The 13,984-nt window shown below is 38.6% G+C and overlaps 2 protein-coding genes across 2 annotated transcripts in view; both read right to left on the reverse strand.

Moving 5' to 3' along the window:
* The window catches only part of LOC109033525 (uncharacterized), a 31,617-nt gene extending 31,030 nt beyond the window's left edge, over nucleotides 1-587 (reverse strand). The window contains 1 exon segment of the mRNA XM_072299061.1: nucleotides 390-587. Coding sequence (XP_072155162.1) covers nucleotides 390-404 — 15 coding nt within the window. The 5' untranslated portion in view covers nucleotides 405-587.
* Nucleotides 416-11,849, reverse strand: LOC109033519 (maltase 1). The gene is made up of 5 exons (XM_072299062.1): nucleotides 11,702-11,849; nucleotides 6,040-6,222; nucleotides 5,168-5,325; nucleotides 1,363-1,559; nucleotides 416-587 (listed from the first exon to the last, which is right to left on the reverse strand). The coding sequence occupies exons 1-5, from the start codon at nucleotides 11,847-11,849 to the stop codon at nucleotides 416-418; spliced, it is 858 nt and encodes a 285-aa protein (XP_072155163.1).
* Nucleotides 11,850-13,984: the final 2,135 nt, after the last annotated feature.

The raw sequence follows: 13,984 nt of genomic DNA on the forward strand, positions 1-13,984 counted from the left end.
ATGAGAGGTTGGGGGATAGAATTCAATGCTGAATGCTCAAGTGGGGATTTCTTAAGGGTGTTGGTATGATAGGGAACGGTGGCGGTTAGGGATCAAAACATACGTCATTAAGGACTGGCAAAGTGATAAACTATTTCAAGCTATTTAAAAAAAAAAAAAAAAAAAAAAAAAAAAAAAAAAAAAAAAAAAAAACGTAAAAAACCTGTCTTAATTTTTGTTTCTCGATTTCTATTTCGTTCTTCACACAATTCAAATCAATATTAAGCAGTTTATGTACGCTCTACTCTATGTACTTGAATTCTTTGAATATAGTTTTCTTTGTCGACCCTTCAACTTAAATCCTACATTTTTCATTGACGAAAAAAATGTATCAGAACTCAAAAACTCACCACCCAGTTAGGCATCTGATCCGGTTTCAAACTTCCCAAATAGCCGGCAACAGTGTTATTAAGCCCACGAGCGTTCGTTTGTTCCCTGAAATGAGTGAGGAGCAGGAAATTGAAGGTATGTGGGCTCCCGGGGATTCAGGGGTTCCAAAATATTTCAAAACCATGTCAGGCTTAACGCAGGCTTCAGTCATCAGCATACTGAAACATTGCAAGCAAAGAATCAACTTGACATCATGCAGAGGACGAATGTGAAAAGCAGAAAAAGCAGGGTAAATTATCAATGGATACTGAGTACACAATCAAAACCCTGGTAAAAATTGGCAGTAGGATCTGTGTTCCAAAAAACTATAGACCTACAGCCGGCTGTAAGATTTCCTATAGCTTCTATAGCCGGCTATACACTGGAGAAAAAAACACATAGGATATAAGTCCAGACTCTTGAAAACATTGGTAAGAAAAAGGACTCTTGATTCAATCAGATCTAAGCTTAAATCAAAAGGAAATCCGCTCAAATTAAGAGGCTTGGTTCTTGATTTAAGTTTAAATCTGATTGAATCAAGAGTATTTTTTCTTGTCGATCGGTTTAAGAGTCTGGACTCTAGATCCAATGTGTTTTTTTTTTCCAGTGTACAATTTCTTATAGCCTTTTATAGCCGATGGCGATAAAGCTACAGCCAGGGAATAAACTGTACAGTCCGGCGCCAGGAATATAGTCCGGCTGTATGATTTTCTTCACCTTCTACAGCCAGCTTTATGATTTTCTATCGCCTTCTATAGCCGGCTATAAGAATTCCTATTGTATTTTGAAACAAAGCTCCTATTGCCGATTTTTACCAGGAAATGACAGCAAATAATCCGCCAATAATGGTATCATGGTTAAAAACGAAAGTAATAACGTGTAATATCCTCACATAAGCAAAAAACGGACCCTTGGAGCAAGATAAAATTAGGAATGGAGTACAATACAACTTACATATCGACATTATGCTCTTCACCATATTCGTCCACAAAAGCTCGCATGTCCTCCACTAGTTCATAAGCTTCGGGTAGAGATTGGGTTTCCTCGCCATAGAATGCCTCATCTGTCAAGTCCTCGTCTTCGAAAATAAAAGGCACAGCGTCTATTCGAAAGCCTTTCACTCCTTTTTCCAGCCAGAATTGGAACAGGTCCTGAAATGCACATAAAGAGAAAAACTAGGAGCGGTTCACATCTCAGAAGAAAAAGAGCAGAACATAATATAATTATCACTACACATTTACCAGCCTTAATTGAGTTATAGACCGTAGTTCCGCCATTGCACCCAGGAAATCATATACGTGTATTTTGGCTGGTCATGTCACAGATTTTTTGTCGCATTTCATTTTTTCGAAAGGCGAATGGTCAAATTTTTCTCCAAATTTTGTGCGCTTGTTGTTCAAAAATTTTGCACTTAACTCTAGTACTCTTAACGCTTTTTTTCTACGAAAACTTCCAATGGCCTGTCAGACCCGTATGTGTATTACATTGATTTTCACCAATTTTGAGACTATTACTAGGAAACCGAGGATCATTTGAGCACATAGATCGAAAATTGCATGATTTAATCTCTTTGTAAGGCTCGTTTTATTGTGCGGCGGGATTCACTACGAGGATGAAAAATGACGAAGTGCCTTCAAGTCTTTATTCATACTACGAAGGCATCTCTTCAGTATGAATAGTTGCTTTACAAATCATGCTCAGAACATCGCGCTGCATCAAAATTGAAGCACATGAGCTACTCACCACTTATCATGTATGCAATAATTTGTGCTGAAGAGATATCTTTGTGGTATAAAGGAAGAATTGAAAGCGTTCTGTCATTTTGGATCCTCAAAGTAAAGCCCACAGTTAGCGTCGCGCCGCGCCGCAGGTGAAGCGGTGAGTGCCTGGACAGTCAAAACGCCTTCAATTACGTGTGTATGCAATACGGACATCCAAGGAGCTCGAATAGTTGCATCAAGGAGTTCGAATATTTGTATGGTAAGTATTTGTCACATTCAACACCAAGTGAGGACGCTTTGAATGGGTTATAGGACATTTCGTCAACGATTTTTTGTCCGCGCACCTGTTTTTTCCAGTAATTTACGTCCACGCGTTTTTTCGGCACGGGAGTTTTGGTCCAGTTGAGACCCAAAGTTAATTGGCCCTCATGTAAATACAAACGACAATTGCTCACGACGTTTTTGGATGAAAATATATAATGTCTTGGAAGAATGAGGGTTTGCTTGTTTTTTTGTTTTGTCTGTTTGGTCCAACGGAGAATAATATATAGTTGAGAGTTTTGGTAAAAATGGGGGAGCGTCAATTCCATGAGACAAAAGTCACTAAAACTCTCTACACCTCTTTGGTGTTAATAGGACTTAATTATCTTTTAAGAAATTCCCATTTTGTTATACCTGAACCGGATAAACCTCTATATTTGCCTCAGCTGAAAGCTCTTAGATTTTTCCTGTGTACGATAAGTATCTTGCTTCATTTTGCGAGGAAAGATCTGTACTTTTAAAGGATGCCTGTCATTCTTAATATGTTCAATTTCGTATAATACTGTGCAACACCTCTGTTGTGAAATAGTTGCCTCCGGTGCCGCCGCACGGCGCGGCGGGCGGGCGGTCAGCACGAAACGCGGATTGGCGCCTACAGACCTAAGTGGATACTTCAAGCATTGTGCAATGCGTGAAGTGTTCACTTAGGTTTGCAGGCGCCAGTGAGCCTCTCGAGCAGCGGCAGCACGCCGCTCTGCTCTGTTACGCTTTAATATTTATACTAGCATAGTCAGCGTTTTTTAACTCATGATTTTGAAATGTTTGCACACTCTTCATTGATTATTCTCATTTAAATTGATGGGGAAAAAATATGTATCAATTTATCAAAGGAGAAGAATAATATAATGTGTGTTTTTTAAATATTGGTGGTTCCGTGCCAAATTTAATGATTTCCAAAGCACTTTAATTTTTTCTTTTACATTTTGTGCTTTTATTGTGCTGCAGCGAGGTGTACGCGCAACGAAACGCTCAAATTTTGATGTATTTGACTCTAAAAGATCGATGTACAAATGGGTTAAAACTAAAGATTGCGATCCTTGGTTTTTTTCCCTCTTTTATTCATTTTTGCAGTTTCTGTCGGCACAACTGCGGCTCATTGAGATTAATGTCGCTTGAAAAAGGTTTTACACATTTTACAAAATTGACGTGAACGTACCCTGATTTCTTCGATGACGTCTGGATTTCGGAAATTCAAATCGGGCTGCTCTTTGTAAAAAGCGTGGTAGTAAAATTGTTTCCTCTCTTCGTTCCATTCCCACGCTGACGTACCCGAGCATTGGGACTATTATCTGTAAAATTATTCAACCAACACCGATATTACGATGCTTAGTAAGAGTGAAATCAATTATGATGTTCATAATGTTGCTTAGTAATAGACGATGGATGCACCAAAAACATGTTTGACTTGAGCATGATGATTCTTGTATTTGTCGCAAAAAGTTTTTTTTTTTTTTAAATTTTGATTCGATCCGGATTTCTCCAGTTACCAGAGATCATACTCGGGTTAAGCAAAAAAAGGAGCTTTTAAGAAAAGAAGTCTTGGCGACAACTTTAAGACTTTTTCAGCGTTTGCTGAAATAGATTTGGTAGTTTGTATTTTCCTGAATTGCTGCATGTCTCTTTCCCTTAGTTGTTTACATCATAGTGAAATTTGATTTCACCTAGAATCTACATTAATTCAATGTCAGTGTTTAAGAATGCAACATGCATTGATCGTGGATCATTCGGCAAGAAGTTAATGGTTATACATGGTAACGCGAGTTAATGAAACAACTTTCAGGTTTATTACTTCGAGTTTTAGTGTGCAACCATTACTTTCTTTTGAAACATGCGTGACAAACGTATTTTTTAACTATCTAGCTCAAAAAAATCGTTTTTAACTCCTTTCTTGGCTGGAAAAGTGAAATTTCAACCAATTTTACTATGACTTAAAGCAAGCAAGGGACGGAGATTTTAGTTCACGGCAATACGAAACATCAAATCTTGAGTTTTGTTTGACATGTCGAATATCATGTCTCGAAATAAAAGTGGGCAAAAAATAAACCGTCGCGAGTAAGCTGAAAAGATCTTTCTCAGTGAGTGAAATTCGTAAGCAGCCAGTGCAGTTATTCGTGAAATTTATCTCCTTACTGCGCCTTACGCCACAAACCACCTCATCAACCGCAGAGCAAACATTGTTTGCATGTTCAAACAATTGAAGGCGCTCGGTGAAGCGGAGACACCAGACTGAGGCGGATTATTTCTGTTTGACGCAAAGACGCAGCAGCCCTTTTGGCTTGTTTAAAATCAGTTTGTAAAAGCTTGTATCAGTCTTACTGAGAACTTTTGTGAATTATACCTACAAGCAGATCAACGGATGGAAATGATCCGTAGGAATTTTAACTCACAATTAGTGCCTGAGAGGCCTTTCCCGCAGTAAAATTCAAAAATTCCCCATTTCAAAAATCTTCGATCACTCAATAGCCTCAAAATGTATTGATATAATAAAATGAGATTGGAAGTTGAATTAAATAATCTAAAATTTGCTCATCATCAACATTTTGGCTCTTGAATTAATGAAAGTATTATTTTCAGTATTTTATAGATATATTCTATTGTTCCATATAAACAATGTATCTCAACGGAGATATGTAGAGACATTCCCGAACACCAACTAACTTTAGAATGATGAATTGCAAATCAGTAAACGAAGTTAGATCATGAAACCATATACTTACCCATTTGTTTGGAGGAATTGGTTTACCATTTTCCCACCCTATTGGATCTTTCCAGATGTAGTAATCCGTATATTTACCCTCTTTTTTGACAGACTTCTTGAACCACTCGTGCTGGTCACTTGTGTGGTTTGGAACAAAATCTATTATTATCTCGATTCCTGAAATTAATGATGAAGTAATAATATTTATCACCGCTGTGTGACATTAAATGGAATGGGCTTTGCAATACCATCTATACTTTTCCTTTGGACTCCTCGGTTAATTTCTTTCCATGAGGAATGCCTCAGTTTTATTTTGTAAATTGCCATTCTCTATTTTTTTTTTAACTTGTGACAATAAGTTGACAAGTTGACTCGTAAATAACATTTCAGTCCTATCAAATAAAATAAGCGCGCTGCAATGTTTCATTTCCAGTGCACACTGCTATTTCATCCCCTCCTTAACTAACAGTGAATCGTTTAAAATGATTATTAAAGTGATATTATCTCTTGTGTCAAACTTAGGCTGGCGCCTCTACAAAATGTTACGTGTGGTTTTTATTTTCATGGATCATCACTCGGTACCCTCCACAGGTGGCAATTAAAAATCCCATTTGTGAAAGTTCTTGTGAAGGAAACTTTTTTTGTTTTTTTGTTTGCTGTTTGCATTTTTTGCTGTGAGCGGACGGATGAACAATTACTAAAATAATATTTGAAAAACCCACGTTTTCCTAGAAATTAAATTTATTCTGTGACTTTTAAAAGGTACAATTAATTTTGCGCTTTTGTAAAATTTTCTTGGAGAAGAAATGACATTCTTACGTGAAAAAGACTATACAATAGGGTGAGTCGAAAAAAATTGAGATCTACATGATGAAACTATCAATCATTTACCGTACTTATCCCTGAAAGTTCTCAACATCCTCTCAAAATCGTCCATCGTGCCATATTGAGGGTCTATGTCCCTGAAGTCGCTAATATCATAGCCATTATCAACTTTCGGCGATTTGTAAAAAGGGTTCAACCATACTGCCCCAACTCCTAACTCAGATAAATAACTTGCTTTCTCTTCAATACCTGAAAAGGGAATTAAAATAAAAAAAAGAATAAATCTGGCTTATAATCGTTAACTCATTTGAAAGCGTTTACATTGCAGTTCATGTTGTTTAGGACATAAAAGTAACGCGTCAACCATATTTAAAATTAAACTAAAAGTATAGCTTAGGTCATTGTTTCGGACTAGAAGTGCGACAAATCTCAAAAATAGGAGGGATGAATGGATGGATTGGCCAATGAATTACCAAACTCTTGTAAGCTACCGATTCAAAACGTGTCTTTCCTACAAGTCACCCTGTGTGCATTCTTTTTGGGCGCTTCTGGGTACCAGATGCGCCCTTTCCAACCGTTCGACTCCCCCGATGTAACATGTACTATACTACATGCCCTTTTGCCTTATGGGTAATGACGCCATTCTGGTACACCCGGGAAAATTTGATTTTTTTCTGCATCTGGTATTCGTAAAAGTTTTCGTGAAATGTTTTGCTTTTAAGCATAACAATCTCGCACGAACGTATTACCTGGTTAAAGTATTTTAGGGCCTCCTTATGCTTTAAATACTTATATCCGAGGCAGTACTTTCAGATCGATTTGAAAATATTACGAACAGTCACGTGATCTCTTCATTTTAGTGACGTATTACTGTGCTACTTTGTGATTGGTTCATTTTATTGGCGCAGCATCGACACGTCAGCTGTTTGCGGCATTGAGCGGAAGGTTTAAGGTTATGTCATGGACCATGAGAATAAATAAGGACCCCCAACTCCAGTTAGCGGAGACATTAGCGCTGCCTATATTTTCATCCATGGCCGATGTCACCGCCGCACATTGGTTCCAGAGCCAGATCTAGGCGGCATTAATTAGAGTATCACCTTTGTTGGCATGCAATACATGTTTTTATATGTTTTTTGGGTCGCTGATCACGAATCTGAAGTCAGTTTTACTCCATCGTTAACTAAAACATGTAAATTTGCGAAAAATAGCAAATTCACGCTCAAATACCGGAATAATTATTTGACAATTTGGCTTGGAGCTTGAGCTATAATACATTTGACTAATTTAATGATTAATCATCCAAAACGACCAATGATTTTACTATTCTTCATTTTTGGATGATTATTTGAGAAGGGAGGGAGGGGGAGGGGGGTTGCCACGTTGAGTAACTGAACGAAGTATACCTGCATGCAATTGACACGATCTGTTTTCGGAATCTACTTCCATAATTTTGAGGTATAAGAAATGGCAGGATGAAAATAAAGTAAAAATCGTCCTAATAATACTATTGGACAGGGAGAAAAGGCATTGAACGTGTCGGACACTGGTCCGTTGTTTTTTTAAATTAAAGAGGTTGTAATGTATTTTGTATTTTTTTTTTTGAAGTACCTACGGATAATCAAGAAGAGCAAGAGTCAGTTTTCGTCCGAAATTCAAGAAATATATTCAAATTTAAAATTCATGTATATTAAAATGTACAACAACTAAATCGCATATAAATTTGATGAATAATTAACATCATGAACACATTTAGCAATCAAAATAAGTCACAAAAAATTACATTGAAAGAAAAATTTCACTGGCTACGAGAGGAGGTGAATATTCTTGCGGTAATGATCACATTTTATAGATTCAGACAATGGTATGCCAAAAAAAGTAGGTAAAAGTCGCAGCTTTTGTGATTTTATTACTGTTTTTGTTATTTTATTGAATTAATTAGGAGTTTTGAACTTTTGATGTCTGGTTGGAGGCTCTCAAACCGGTAACAACAAGAAAGAACAAAGAAATCATGATAAGAAAAAGAAATGAAGTCTTTGCTGAATAATAAAATGGAAAAGCCCTTACTTCCGGGCATAGGTACCTATAATAATCAACAAAAAGGAAACACTACACAATAATTTACTATGAATCGATAATTTTAGCGATTTTTTTTTTTTTTTTTTTGAAATTTTATTTGCCATGATTGTTTTGAAAAACCAAGTGAATAGCCTCCTCTCTAAGTGAATATCAAAGAAAAAAATAGTTTTATATCATTGCTAGAAAGGTAGAACGGTATCACCAACCCGTAATGTGATATAGCCAGTTCTCATGAGAACCGAGCGGGCGACCTTTAAAAGGCTGTATTTAAAAAACCGGCAACAACTGGCAAAAGATATTTGTATCTACATCATGTCTAGGATAGTAGTAACTAGAAATGGCCGTTTAAAAGGTGTCGGAGGGTGACAAAGTAGTTATTTTCAGCCACTAAGGGAGTATTAGATCATTTTTAGCACCAACATTGAACGTCTAATCAGTGTTTCGCGGCCCCTAAAAAATTGTATTTGCCATGATTGTTTTGAAAAACCAAGTGAATAGACTCTTCTCTAAGTGAATATCAAAGAAAAAAATAGTTTTATATCATTGCTAGAAAGGTAGAACGGTATCACCAAACCGTAATGTGATATATACAATTCTCATGAGAACCGAGCGGGCGACCTTTAAAAGGCTGTATTTAAAAAACCGGCAAAAACTGGCAAAATATATTTGTATCTACATCATGCCTAGGATTAGTAGTAACTAGAATTGGCCGTTTAAAAGGTGTCGGAGGGTGACAAAGTAGTTATTTCCAGCCACTAAGGGAGTATTAGATCATTTTTAGCACCAACATTAAACGTCTAATCAGTGTTTCGCGGCCCCTAAAAAATTGTATTTGCCATGATTGTTTTGAAAAACCAAGTGAATAGACTCTTCTCTAAGTGAATATCAAAGAAAAAAATAGTTTTATATCATTGCTAGAAAGGTAGAACGGTATCACCAACCCGTAATGTGACATATACAATTCTCATGAGAACCGAGCGGGCGACCTTTAAAAGGCTGTATTTAAAAAACCGGCAAAAACTGGCAAAAGATATTTGTATCTACACCATGCCTAGGATTAGTAGTAACTAGAAATGGCCGTTTAAAAGGTGTCGGAGGGTGACAAAGTAGTTAAATTCAGCCATTTATGTGGAAAAATACGTGAAAATCACGTAAAATAGCGTTATGTCTAAGGGTTTATCTAAAGCTGTAGATTTAATCTAAAGATATGATTTCAACATGGTAAACCTTAAACTTACCTTCAATTTTAGGATTCCTTTTTAAAAACTGTGCTTTTGTGCCGAAAATGGCGACGAACCTCACATATAAAAATCACTTCACTGTGATAATCGAGGAAACTGGTATGAACTGCAGAAAGACGACCTGCGCGCTTACCTTTCGAAGCTTATAATTTTCTTATCACTCATCCAATCATCATGATATTTGGCCGAGATACTCTCCAGAGTATGTAGTATCGACCAGTGGTGCCATTTTTCATTTTTATTAAAAGTCAATTTTTCGAATTAATGCCGCCTAAATCGGGCTCTGGAACCAATGTGCGCCGGCCGGCCGGCCGCCGCCGGTCCCTCTCTTCCCCGCGACCCGCGCTTCCCCTCCCCCTGGCTGAACTCCTCTTCACGCGGCCCCGCTCCCCCGCGACCTGCGCGCCCTACCTCGCGGCGTCGCGACGCCGCTGTCCGCTAGATCGCGTTGACGCACCAGCTTTAGAGGTTCCGCCGCTCTTTCCCGTCGTCTGATTTACAGTGGATCCTTTATGTTTCCATTCTCCACCAACATACATTCGTCACAAAGTGCTTGTGGAAAGTTTCAGATCTTCGCGGTCGATCTGTAGTCTTGAAGGGTTTTGCTGTAATTGCTGTTAAAGAATCCCACTTCAAATTCCATCTTCGTCCAAGGTACACTCTACTACAGGTATGGACAAATGGAATTTTAGAAAGTCGTCAAAACGCGTAGATTTGACAGCATCGAGAGTACGACTGCGAATGGCATGTGCGGCAAATGGACGGTACGACTTCATACGTCACTCGATCGCCGATTTTCTCAGCGCTGCCACTTCGGCACCCCGTTTGTCCATACCTGTAGTAGAGTGTACCTTGATCTTCGTCAGCCTTTCGGGTACATAAGTTGGTAGTAATATACTGTGTCAAAGAAGCGCCCTTCAACGCTTGGGCGTTGGAACTGCTTGTTTAAAATTTCAACCACAATTTAAGCCTACATCCATAAAGAAAAATGACTCTTCAGGATAAAGAAAACATTTTCAGATATAATTTGAGATTTTTCTCCCCAGAAAAAGTAGAATCACTAATCAAATCAGCATTGTATTGTGTGAGATTGGCTTACCTACTTTACTACCTATGTTATATTGTAGGTGGAAAAAGAGCTGTAACTTGAGTTGAGCATGCACTATTTATTTTACCTCCATTGATCACGGATTTTTTTTTTCTTAAGTGTACCATGGTAGAATGTAACTGAGTTTTAGTATATCACAAGAACCTATATTTTTTCTAAAAATAGTTTTAATCTTCACTAGATAGCCTCATAGGTAACATATGAATCTTGATATCAATTTTCGCTTTTGTGTTTGTCGAATGGCCTGGTACTCAAACAAACAGCAATTATAGGTTTACATTTTGGTGCAAAATGTATTAGTTCATCCTCGGTTTTTCTCTGTTACAAATCCTGGGACAGTGTAGAAGGAATCAGAAAATCACGGAAACTAAATGATCACAGAATAATGTAGAGAGTATTTCCACCACCTCTCCTCTTTTCGGAGGGAAAGACTAGAGCAAATAGAACTTTTACATTCTGGCACATGCAATTAATACGTCACATCTAGCCTTCATAGGGCTTCATAGTCTTTTTGGATCAACGTGCCATCTTTTTTTACACATCGTTGAATCATCATAAACTGTCAAGGCGACCTTTTAATTCAAGCTTAAAAGCAGAAAATTGACGCACATGGGTGCTATGGCTCAGCTTTTTACGAATGACTCATGATGACAGACTAAGTTATCGTGCACGTATTGAAATCATGTGTTTTTGTAAGCCATTTGAAGAGGAGTATCAGGGCTAAGGTTACGTCAGCCAGTAACTTTAAGAAAAATAAAGTCCGATAGAAATAATTATTTTAAGAAGCACGTTTCAGCTTTTCTGCGTTATTTTTCGAGAATAATTTAGGGGTAGGCGTTCGAGCCAGGCCTACTTAAGTTAACAGGGGAGGGGAGAGGGTGAGAAATTGACCTGCGGGCTGCTTACAGAGAGAGGAGGGGCCAAAAAGTTGGCCAAAATGGCTTAAGTAATATTTTAACGACCCCTAAGTTTCCTTCTTTCCAACTAAAGCTTTTTCTTACTCTAATTGGACCGCGTTAAGCAGATAAAAAACCAAGCCACATTAGCTATTGCCAAATTTAATTAAGCAATTTAATTTTTTACTAGAAAACGTTTCTGCGGATTTATGTGCTGATTTCAGTGAATTTTCTGCATATTACGGAGCAAATTTCCCAAAATTTTCAAAGGAATCCGCACAAACGTTCTCTTGTAAAAAATTAAATTGTCCAGTTAAATTCGGCAATAGCTTCAATGGCTTGGTTCTTTTCTGCTAAACGCGGTCCAATTCATATCGTTTGCTGAAAAACGCGGAGACTTATACCTCGCAAGTCGCCAATTCCATCACCGTTGGAGTCGTAGAAGGACAGAGGGTAAACCTGATAGATGACCGTGTTCTCCCACCATTTCTCCGCCAAAATTCCGGAGGCGAGAACCAATACCGACAACGCCGAGAAAACGTGGCCCGCCATTACGCACTTGATCCGACGTTTGGTTGGTTAGCGCCGATCGCCCTCTTTTTAACCTGTCCCCGACCGTCTGTTCCTGGAAATTTTTTCCCACAGATTTTCTGCCTTATTATTTCCTGGGATCATGCTGCATGATGGTGGTTGTCAGATTGAGGGTCACGGCCTTCTAGCATCATCGGTGATTCTTTCAGATTGGCAACACGGTTTTTCCTCCATCAAGATCAATTATACCGGGCTTAGCAAAAACGCTCGATAGGCTGTACATTGATGTGCCACAAGTGAGGGGAGGGGGGGCATAAAAAAATGTTGATAATTCTTTTAGGAGGGGATGCATCCCTTCATACCGGGATGGGAAAAAAACTTGATAAGCCATAAATTGATGTGTCAGAAGTGGGGGGAGGGGGTCCCCATCAAAAAAGTTCCATCAAAGTCCGAAACCGGAAAATTTTAACTCGATACTTGAACAAATTATGGCGTATTGAGCATCCCCCCCATCCCAGTAGATATCGATTTTAGGGGAGGCATTTGCCTCGTCTGGGGTCGATTGTCATACACACATATTGAAATGGAGGCCAGATAGGATTGTCGACTTACGCGAACCACTACTGATTAGTAAGAAAGACATATCGACGATGTAAGTCGTCAATCACGTATCTCGTTTGCGGTGTCTGACAATCTCCGCCTCTATGTTACTTTTTTAAAGGAGAATAAATCGACATCATTCCTTGAAGTTTTTGCAGAATTTTCTTCGCACGGGGAAGAAAAATCACGGTAGTTTTAAAGAATTGCCATTGAGTAGTTTTCCGTTTAAAAAAATAAAGTATGACAGGAAGTCTGCGACGTCGCAAACCGGGTTATGCGATTGCCAAAATATTCTGTGAAAATTCCAAGCCAAGATGGTGGTTAGGTTTCCTTTAAAAATTATGATAGGGCCAGCGACTTTGAACAACCGTATCTGAGATAAGCATTCTTGCAGTTTCACTAGCAATACGACAATTATGACATCTGCGGTAGAAGGCTTTTTGAGGCTCATAATGCAGCTAAGATTATGCAATTTCACATGCCTATCATTTTCAAAAAAATGAATGATTCACAGCCATATTCTTCCTATAGAAGCGTAGGGAAAAATTCAGTGCTTGAGGAAAAAAGTTATATTACGGTTTTTATACAGATAATCCAAGAGATTAACAGATATAAGCCGTACAATTTTTGTATATGTAATATTGCAAGCCCTCTGGGCACATCCACCGAAGGTGTTGTCTCCACTGTGGCCTTGTCACGTGAGAGCGGATTTTAGTTGATTGAGCAGGGCCGCGGCCCATGGCGGCAAAATTTAGGGGGCGGAATATTTTGCAATCTTTTTGAATGTAGGTATCAAAAAATGAGAGAAAACAATCGGATTCAGAAAATAAATTACAAACGAGAAAAGGCGACAAAATCTCTCATTTCCTGAGAGTAAAAGTATTGTAATTTCTAATTTTGTCGTCTTTCGGTGACACAAGAGACAACACCTTTAATTACAGTCGAGTTGACAGAGAAACCAAACACGCAATTTGACCTGGAACGAAGCGGCGCCGCGGTTAGCATGAAACACATAGCGCCTACAAGACTGCATGAATACTTCACGCATTGCGTCAAACACACTGCGGTCAGCAGCAGTCGGCTTGAAACGCATAGCGCCTACAAGACTACATGAATACTTCACGCATTGCGCCAAACAGTGTGGTCAGCAGCGGTCAGCATGAAACGCATAGCGCCTACAAGACTGCATGAATACCTCACGCATTGCGGCAACCCTGGAAGTTAAAATTTTTAACCACATTTTTGTTTGCTCTTTCATAATGTTTTCGTTCTTTTTTATAAATGGAAGGCCTTGTTCAAACAGGGGTGGGTTAACGAAACTGAAATTTTGTCAGTGTTGACAGGTCTTTCACAAAAAATGTGCCCAACACGAGTAAACGGGTCTTATACACCCCTCCCCCACCGGCACGTTCACTTGATGTTTTAGATCGTATTCGACAGATCACACAGGTTCGAATCGTAAACCAATCGAATCATAGGATAGGAATACTTTCCCGAGAAACATTGGAGAGAAGTGTCTTTCGGCGCGAATATGAAACATTTTTTCAGTAAAAACG

The sequence above is a fragment of the Bemisia tabaci genome, chromosome 4, assembly GCF_918797505.1.
Source record: "Bemisia tabaci chromosome 4, PGI_BMITA_v3".
NCBI classification, from domain to species: domain Eukaryota; kingdom Metazoa; phylum Arthropoda; class Insecta; order Hemiptera; family Aleyrodidae; genus Bemisia; species Bemisia tabaci.